General features: G+C 43.3%; 1 protein-coding gene across 1 annotated transcript; it reads left to right on the plus strand.

Annotated features, from left to right (window-relative positions):
• The first annotated feature begins 5,944 nt into the window (after positions 1–5,944).
• Positions 5,945–7,131, plus strand: LOC109679556 (protein SYS1 homolog). The gene has a single exon (XM_074065145.1). It carries the CDS (start codon positions 5,985–5,987, stop codon positions 6,390–6,392), a length of 408 nt encoding a protein of 135 aa, XP_073921246.1. The 5' UTR covers positions 5,945–5,984; the 3' UTR covers positions 6,393–7,131.
• The last annotated feature ends 3,243 nt before the right edge of the window (positions 7,132–10,374 follow it).

The following is a 10,374-nucleotide window of genomic DNA, read 5'->3' on the forward strand; positions in this document are numbered from 1 at the left end:
TATCCAACTTACCGATACATATTTGATCACAGAATATGATAATTCATGACAAGAAATATATATCTGGTCTTGTGTGTATTTTAGAGCTCCCCAAATCTTTGGGATCTCAGAAGAAACAAGTATCTACTTGCATGTCAATGAGATGATTAAGGGGGTGCCTATTGGATTGCCTCCAGATGGGAACTAGTTGCCAGGGGCAAACAATAGTGTGGCTAGAGGATTGGAACATTCAGGAGTTGACATCAATGGCCAATAGTTTAATCAATCATGCATAAATAATGAAGCCTCCATATAAACAAGAGGACAGGGTTCAAAGAGCTTCTGGGTTAGTGAACAGATCCAGGAGCTGGAAGGGCAGCACAACCCGATTCCAGGGACAGAAGCTCTATGTTATGGACCCTTTCAAGTCTCACCCTGTGTATCCCTATGTATCTCTCCTGGCTGCTCAACTCTACCCTTTGTAATAAACGAGTAAAGGTAAGTAGATGTTTCCTTAAGTTCTAGGAGCCATTCCAAGTGATTGAATCTGAGCAGAGGCTGGTTATAGCTTGTTGGTCACAGTATAGGTCACAACCCAGCACTTGTAAGTAGCATCTGTAGAGGAGCCTGAAGGAGTCTTGTGGGACTAAGCCTCTACCCTGTGGGGTCTGCACTAACTATGAGCTGGTTAGTGTCAGAGATGAACAGCAAGACACCAGCTGGTGTCTACAAAGAATTGGAGAATTGCTTAGTGTGGGAATAACTGCCACATATTCGATGGCCTGAAGTCAAGCATCACTCAACTGTGGTCTGAACTGAAGCATCAAGAAAAATAGTTTTTCTCATTCAACTATGGAACCTCCCTACCCTTAGTCTCTCTACTGTTAGCACTTCTGCAAAGGGAGACTCTCTCAGCACCACTCCTGCCATCAGAGGAATTCATTCCTTCCCCATTCTGCTCCCTCCATCCTGCCTCTCTCTAGACTGCTCTCTACAGGCTGGTGAGGGAACTGTTAAAGCACAACCTGTCCGCTGCACTGCCCCACTTAGACACCTGCAGAATCCTCAGCACTCCATTTCACTTCCGCTGAGGTTTCCTTTGTTCAACCTGCAATCTGCATTCCAACAGCAACATTTCCCAGAGGAAAACGCATGAGTTAGTTTCAAACAACCAGCATAACAATGAGCCCTCTCCATTGGAACTGCCTGACCCTTTAAGACTATTTTGCAGTAAAAATTCCTGTCTAACCACATGACTCAAAACCCCTCAGTGAAAACTGTGCTTTGATATACGTCAGTCAGTTTCCTGTTTCACTTTTTACTGTACTCATGTAAATTGATCTTCAGTGGATACTAAACTGTTTCCTAGTGCCAAAAATTATTAGTCATTTCAATGTTTAATAGCACGATTTGTGAAATCCTGTCCACTGTAAAACCATGCAGCTCTGAGTGATGTATTCTGAATTTCCTTCTGGCCTTCACTGTTTTGAAATGATCTGGTGATTATTTTCCATTACTGTTCATTTGTTGCAGAGTTTTTGTTCACACTTTTCTTTACATTTTTTTAGGCTAGCTTTTGAGATACCTCTTGTTCCACTGAAACTAAAATCTTGAGAAAATTTGCTATCATTTCTTTCAAGTTGCAAAAGTAATATATTTTGTTTATAAAAATTAAAAATTCAACCACTTAAAAATCATCTTTTGGCCTTTATTTAATACACTAATCAAAAAATAAAATTGCATTAAACTGAACATGCCTTTGTTGTATAAAATAACCTCCTGCCTTAGAATAGTAATTCAGCCATTCTAAAACTTGATCAGGAATAATTATCACCTGGAAGGTTGTAAAGACACGTGTTGCTGTAGGGAGTGGTGGCACTTGGGAGGTGGAGGCAGGAGGATCATGAGTTCAAGGATAGCCTGGGCTACATAGTGAAACTTTCTTTAAAAATCAAACCCAAAAGAGAATAAAACCAACAAAACAAAACAGATGAGCAAAACAAACAAAATACACACTAATTGTTAGGCCCACCCCTTAGAATTTCTGACTGAACAGGTCTGTGATGTGGCCCAAGTTGGCATTTTTAACAAGTGCCTAGGTGAAGTTGATGCTGCTGCTCTGAGGACCACACTTTGGTATAATGTCAGAGAAGGGCCTTGAGGATTATTTCTACCTTACTTATAGCTCTACTGGTTGCAGTTTACAAAATTCCACTGGGACTGACTTGTGTATAGAAGAGCATTTATTGGAAGTAGCTGAGATATCTCTCACTCCAGGATTGAGGAGTATAGCAGCACAACAGGATGGAAGTAGGTCTCTCTTTTCCTGTCCCCCCAAAATCCAGGCACTAGGTTGTTCTGTTAAAATAATTAAGAGAGAGCTCTGATTGCCACTGGCCAGCCAATGAATTGACTTCCCCTGGGGTCTGTGTCATCCCTGATTGAATCTGCTCAGGTTAAGAGTACGAGAGTCCCTTAGTTCAAGTTGGTGCCATGAGGGAGCATCATGAAAGTTCCATGTCTCAGAGAGAAATGGGATAGACTTGGCAAAGATGCTAATAGCATCTACTGTATTTGAACTGCAGAGAGAGCATTCTGGGAAAATTGAGACCCCCCCCCCAAGAAGCATATATCTAATAAGTGGCAAAGCCATGCCTGAAAGTGGCAAGTAGAGATTTGTTTTTGGCCAATGGTATTCTGGAATTGCTGATAAGTTTTGGAGAGCTGACTGTTAAATATTTATGAATTTTTTGAGCAAGTCAAACTTGGTAATTGGAAATTAGCCACAGTCAGAAAAATTAACACCACGAAAATCGGCTACCATTATAAACCAGGATATTTTTTCCTTTTCTTCTTTTGTCAAAGAGTCAGCTTGCAAGCATGTTCTTGCAGAATTCCATGTGGGGAAGTTTATAAGCAATGCAGACAGCATATTTTAGATGAGAAGCAACTCCAGTTTGCATTTCCTAGTAGTAGTAATCCAAACCTTAACATCAGAGGATTAATCCAGCTCTGTCAACTGCATGTCATTTTGCACCTCCAATCTGGATGACACTTTCTTTGACACACTTCATAAAATAAGCCCATGGTACTTATGTCTGCTCTGGTTCCTGGATTCAAAGTCAGCTCCTTTCTAATTGTTGAACAGAACATCTTTTTGTCTTTAAAGAGTAAGAAGCAAGTGCATGAGAGGCCAAGACAGATGTGTCTTTAAGAGACTCACTTTAAAAAGTAATAAGGCAGCCAATAAACAAATTCCTCTTGGGAAATCTGCTTACTGGGTAGTTATTTAAAGAAGAAAATCCATGTCTAAATTGCCCAAGATATCTTTCTCCAGGCTCCCATGGCGTGGTGTGGCGTGGCTTGGCTGTCCACTACCTCATTCCCATCAGCAGACAATGGCTGGGAGAGAAAGGAGCCTCTGTGCCTGTAAGTGATTCCCCAGGCACAGAGGCCCCTGGCCTCTACCACCTGTCACGGAGCCCACTGACGCACCTCAACTGTCACGTTGGCAGTTTTCTGCCCAGCCTCTTGTCCCACATTTCTTAAGAGTCACAAACTGCATGTACTCCACTGACCGCAAGACAGCACTGGAGCTGGGGGTGGGGTGGGAGAAGGCGGGGTATTTCCCTCCAATAATATTTCCTGAGCAAGAGCCTAAAACAACACAAAGCTATGCTCCAGCCTTCCCAGAGGAATGAATGTGAGGCCACCAATTGCTACCACCACTGATTCTGCTGTGACTCCAGTGTGATTTATTGGAAAGTGATGCTGTCATGAGATTTCCTAGGCATCCTCTTCTGTGGCAGACCTGACGCTACTTATTTGACACACTGAGAAATGAGGATGCCAAGACAAGTGAAGTCCTGGCACTTATGTCGCTGAAGATAAAAGCATTTTATGAATTCTGATGCTCCACATTCTTCCTTCTCTTTTTCCTTTCTTCTTCCTCCCACTGCCTCCTCTTCTTCCACTTCTCCCCTCACCCTCAACTCCATTTTTTTTTTTATTTTTCCTCTTTTCTATTTTTTTTTCATTTTTCTTTTATTATTCATATGTGCATACAAGGATTGGTTCATTTCTCCCCCCTGCCCCCACCCCCTCCCTTACCACCCACTCCGACCCCTCCCTCTCCCCCCCCCAATACCCAGCAGAAACTATTTTGCCCTTATTTCTAATTTTGTTGTAGAGAGAGTATAAGCAATAATAGGAAGGAACAAGGGTTTTTGCTGGTTGAGATAAGGATAGCTATACAGGGCATTGACTCACATTGATTTCCTGTGCGTGGGTGTTACCTTCTAGGTTAATTCTTTTTGATCTAACCTTTTCTCTAGTACCTGTTCCCCTTTTCCTATTGGCCTCAGTTGCTTTAAGGTATCTGCTTTAGTTTCTCTGCGTTAAGGGCAACAAATGCTAGCTAGTTTTTTAGGTGTCTTACCTATCCTCACCCCTCCCTTGTGTGCTCTCGCTTTTATCATGTGCTCATAGTCCAATCCCCTTGTTGTGTTTGCCCTTGATCTAATGTCCACATATGAGGGAGAACATACGATTTTTGGTTTTTTGAGCCAGGCTAACCTCACTCAGAATGATGTTCTCCAATTCCATCCATTTACCAGCGAATGATAACATTTCGTTCTTCTTCATGGCTGCATAAAATTCCATTGTGTATAGATACCACATTTTCTTAATCCATTCGTCAGTGGTGGGACATCTTGGCTGTTTCCATAACTTGGCTATTGTGAATAGTGCTGCAATAAACATGGGTGTGCAGGTGCCCCTGGAGTAACCTGTGTCACAGTCTTTTGGGTATATCCCCAAGAGTGGTATTGCTGGATCAAATGGTAGATCGATGTCCAGCTTTTTAAGTAGCCTCCAGATCCTCAACTCCATTTAGTAGTCATTGAGCATCCACCAACATATTGAGCTGGTACTTTGAGAATCACAGGAGTGTGCATTGAGGTAAAAAGTACAGCCCAGGATCCAGCTACTTCCCTCTGAAACATTAACTTGCCTCATCTCACTCATTGTTTTCTCAACAGGATTATCAACGTCCTATTATCAACAAGGATTGTTGGTTGGTGATGGTGGATATAACATGCTCCCTGCTTCTGCAGACTCATCGGAGAAGCAGACACTTAGAAAACTAATGAGAACCTGGAAAAGTACTTTGTATTAAATTGTAGACATGATGAACTAAGATTGCATCTAGTTTTATTGAATCTCAAAGTGCTTTCAATGGATTATTGCATCATATGATGTAATCTTTACAACCCTATGAGGTAGGCATGGGAACAATGTTAGTTTTTGGTTTATCTGTCCTTCCTGGACCAAGAGTTCCCTGGGGGAGGGACCTTGTTATAAAGTCAGAGATTCTCATAGTTGAAGGAATCATAGAAGAAAGACAACCAACTGAACACCTACAGATGAGGAATCTGAGGTAGTAGAAAAAGGGAATTCTACCTGGCCACCTGGGTCCTGTCCCAGCTTTCAGCTGTAGGGCTATATGCATGACTTCGAACATGACTTCTTTATATCTTGATATCCTCTTCTCTGACATGGATCAACACTATTTTCTCTGCCCACTTTATTGGGCTATTATGAGTATTAAATGCGGCAAAAGATGTGAAAACATTTGTGAAGCATCAAACACATGACACCTCTTTGTATCTATCTCTCATAAGGCCTATCTACAGCAGGGCACAGCTGTAATCCCAGCTCTGGGGAGGCTGAGGCAGGAGAACTGTAAGTTCAAGGCCACCCTTGGCTACATGTGAGACTCTGTCTCAAAAAAAAAAAAAATCAAAGCCAAAAAACCAACAAAAAAAAAAAGCCCAAGACCTGTTTAACTCTAGGTCACACTTGGTTTAGCTATGGTTATGTGGGAACCAGCATTTGATGACCTCTCGGGAGGCAGGGACAAGTTTTATTGACATTTGTATCACCAGCACTTAGTATAGCACCTTCTAAAAAGTTGCTGTACTAAGATCTTGTCGCAGATCGTGCTCATGCAGACCATCTATTATGGCTCTCTGGGCCTTTGGCTGGCACTGGTGGACGCGCTAGTGCGAAGCAGCCCCTCGCTGGACCAGATGTTCGACGCCGAGATCCTGGGCTTTTCCACCCCTCCAAGCCAGCTCTCCATGATGTCCTTCATCCTCAACGCTCTCACCTGTGCCCTGGGCTTGCTGTACTTCATCCGGCGAGGGAAGCAGTGCCTGGATTTCACTGTCACTGTCCATTTCTTTCACCTCCTGGGCTGCTGGTTCTACAGCTCCCGTTTCCCTTCGGCGCTGACCTGGTGGCTGGTCCAAGCCGTGTGCATTGCACTCATGGCTGTCATCGGGGAGTACCTGTGTATGCAGACGGAACTCAAGGAGATTCCCCTCAACTCAGCCCCTAAATCTAATGTCTAGAATCGGGCCTTTTGGACTCTCTACTGGCACTTGGGGCTCCCAACACCTTGGGCTGCTCAGACCCTCCACATGAGATCTAGCCCAGGTCTGAGAGGAACCCTGGAAATGTGAAGTCTCTGTTGATGGAGAGCTAGCGAGGCCCCGCCAAGAAGGCAAGTAGCAGGATTACAGCTGCAAGAATAGCCTCTATCTGCCGAAGCCTTGGTGTCTGGGAAGTCAGAAAGGGGGACCTCTTTGAGGGTAATAACAGATTTGGAACCATGTTACCCTTGAGCCATCATATCTATCACCAGCGCGTTTAAAAAAAAAAATCAAGGATATCTGATTGGAGCAAACTACTCTTATAGTCATGTCTTACCTCCCTGGGACAGCTTTTACTTTTGCCATGTTGCCAAACCACAGTGATTCTGTTTGGAGAAACACTTGCTTTCCAGGTCCACAACCACAGAAAGAGACATAGGTGCAAAGTACCAGGCTGCTGTCAGGGAGAGGATGGCAGACGGAGGCATCAAGCACAAAGAAAATGCATAACCTGTACTGTTGCAATGCGTGTGTATACCCAAGAACTCATGGCTAACTTCGAGTTCCCTCTACCAGGTCCCTACCCTGCTGCCATCTCTCAACAAAGCAGGCCATAGGGTCCAGAGAAGACTCTCAGCGTCACTTTCAGTCTCACCTTCATAATGAAGTCAGCGATGGTGCCCTGGCTCCCACTGGACCTCAAAAAAAAAAAAAGTTGCTTTAAACATGTGTATTAGATAATGATTACTGGACACATGGATAAAAGAAACACAAATATGACTTGACTGAAGACAGGTCTGAACATTCTCTCTTTTGGTGATAATTCATGAATGTGTTTTCTGAGTAATTTTCCTTCCATCTCTAATTCAGTTCCTATGATATGACTATACCAGGATACAAAGGTCATTGTGTCCCTGCTGCCCAGAAAGATCACTCATGGTTGCTTCTATAGCATTTGGGAGGTAAAAGTGAAATCCTGCCATTCTTTCATCTCAGAGGGCATTTCCCATTTGCAAACTCTATTCCAATAAAGTTGAGAGTTAGTCAGAGACCTTAGGTTGGTATCCTATAGGCAATACTGCTGGATTGACAGTCATGGGAAAGGAGCCATGGGGCCAAGACCCAACAGACTTGCTGGGGCAGTCTGTGGTCCAGGCTATGGGTCCATAGTTGGGCAGCTCTCCTCTGCTCACATCCAAAAGCAGATTCTGAGACACTTCTTGAAAACAATGTGCTCATCTTCATCAGCTCCTTGATTTTTGGATTCAGGGGTGTGGGTCTATGAAGCACCTGCTGTATACTGTGCTTGAATTTCTGATGTGGAAGTTGTCTTCTAAGGTGAGAGATGACACCATGAGACTAAATGCCTTCAAGGAAGAAGTGTCAGTAGACTGAAGTTTTGAAGCATACTCAGTTAAGTGGGGGTGGGGAAGAGAAACCAAAAGAATGGGGAGAGATAGAGAAAATGAGAAGATGAAAGTGAGGTACTGACATGTCACAAATGCTAAAAAAGGAGTGGGAGAAAGAGAGAGATGACTTAACTGTCATATCTAGTAGAGTCATGAAAAGGAACTCTGACCATTAGATGGGGCAATAAGGAGGTTATCATTAAGATATATAAAAGTTCAGACATGTGGTATGTCAGAAGCAGAAAGTTAGGAGAGATGGGGCTGCCTAGGAAAGTGAGGCTCTGTGGTTCCTCACATATTTAAGAATTTGTACAGGAAAGAAATGTTGACCTGTGGTGAAAAGGGGTATCAGGATCAAAGAAAAGCTTATCAGTTTGGGCAACTCTCAGCACACCTGATGATGGGAGGAGAGGAGTCACAGAGAGGAAGGTTCCAAAGGAGATAATGGCTAGGGGGCCAGGATGTTCGGGAAGGGATTGGATTCTTATGACCAAGGTCAGAATCCTAGCCTAAACTTGTGAAATGAGAGTGAGTTATCAAAAGCTAACTCCCCAAACCACAGGCAAACTTATTAAGCACCATTAAAGTAAGGATATTTACAGATTGAGGGGGGATATTTATAGAGGTTGGGGGTCTGGGTTCAAGTGGTTTAAGGCAGGTCTTTTATTTTGTCAGGGCTAAGAAATTGAACACAAGGCCTTGCACAAGTTAGGTAAGTGCTCTACCACTGAGCTACATATCCAGCCCAAGGCAATTCTTTCAAAGGGGGATGTTGACTGGGACTGGACAAAGTTCATAATGGGACAGTTTAATATTGGTGAACACAGCAATGTGAAAGCCAAATCTTGGATAGGTAAACAGCTATTTCACAAGTGAACTGTTTGCTCAGGAAATCTATTATCCTAAGAAGAGAGCTGTTTGCTTAGATGAGCAAATATTTGCCTAGACAAGCAAATAGGGAGCCAGGCCTGATGGTGCACACCTCTAATGCCAGTACTTGGGAGGCCAACACAGAAGATTATGAGTTTGAGGCCAACCTGGGCTACAAAGTGAGATCTTGTCTCAAAAATGAATTAATTGATTAAAAAATTTTAAAAAAGAACAAGCCAGGCATGCCTGCAATACTAGCTACTTGGGAAGTGGAGATAAGGAGGCCAGAGGTGGGGTGGGGGGTGCTGGGGAGATGGGGAAAGAGTGAGATACCCCTCCATCTCAATAAATAAATCAGATGTGGTGGTGTGCACCAGTTATCCCATCTACAGGAGAGTATATGGGTAGGAGGACCATGGTCTGAGGCTGAGCAAAAACATGAGACCCTGCCTGAAAAGAAGGAAAGCAAAAAAAGGGTGGGGGGCTTGACTCAAGCGGTAGAGCGCCTGCCTAGCAAGTAAGAGGCCCTGAGTTCAAACCCCAGTACTGCCCAACACAAACAAAAAAAGCAAATAGGGAAGTTTACAGTCTTTTTTCAAGATAAGAATTTCCTGGAAAAAATAGGTGTCATGTTGACAGAGATCGCTTAATGTCTTAATGATCAGTCCTGACTGGTTAGGGTCTTGCAGATGGCCTCAACTCTCAAACTTGAGGGCTTCCTTAAGAGTGAGCATAAACCAGAAAGATTCTAGCAGTGGTTCTAAACTTGACTAACACTGAAATCATCTAAAGATGTTCAAAAACATTAATATATGGTTCCCTCCCCAAGCATTCTGATTTATTTGGTATGGAGGGTGATCTGGGCATCAGGATTTTTGCTCTCTAAGTGTGTTGGTTAGCTTTCCATCATCATGACAAAAATACTTGAGATAAACAATTTAGAGGCAGAATGATCTATTTTGTCTCACAGTTTCAGAGGTTTCAGTCCATGGCCACTTAACTCCGTTGTTTCTGAATCATGGTAGGCAGCATGTGGTGGAGAAAGCTACTCACCTCATGGCAGCATGCAGCAAGGAGAGATTAAGAATGAGGAAGGGACTAGAGACAAGATATACCCTTCCAGGGCATGCCCCTAGTGACCTACTTCAAACTAGGCCTCACCACTGGAAGTTTCCACCACCTCCCAATAATGCCATCAAATTCCTAATCCATCAATGGGTTGATTAACTCATTAATGATGTCAGATCCCTTTTGATCTAATCACTTTCCAAAAGCCTCAACTCTGAACACTACTGCACTGGGGGGAACCAAGCCTTTAACATGTGAGACTTTGGGGGCACATTTCCAATCCAAACCATAATACCAAGCTCAAAGTTCAGAAAATACTTCACTAGAATTAAAGAAAAGGCAGGGATGAAGTAACCATTTGGACGATGCCTTAGAAATATAAGAAAGGAAGAATAATATATTAAATGTTAAAATCAGAGAGCAGGACACTATACTAAGCATGGCATACAACTTCAACCACAGAAGACATAGAAGGAGGTGGTGGTGAGGAACTGCTACATGGGCTGATCCAGGGTGAGGATGGTTGTCGTGGCCACTGGGAGGTTAGATAGAGGAGAATGACACACTAAGCAAGTTCACCATGGAGGTCAAAGTGGAGAGGATGGGCTTGGGCA

The sequence above is a fragment of the Castor canadensis genome, chromosome 2 (assembly GCF_047511655.1).
Source record: "Castor canadensis chromosome 2, mCasCan1.hap1v2, whole genome shotgun sequence".
Classification (NCBI taxonomy): domain Eukaryota; kingdom Metazoa; phylum Chordata; class Mammalia; order Rodentia; family Castoridae; genus Castor; species Castor canadensis.

Coding starts and splice junctions, on each gene's coding strand:
- LOC109679556 (XM_074065145.1), top strand. CDS start 5,985: ATGCAGACCATCTATTATGGCTCTCTGGGCCTTTGGCTGGCACTGGTG.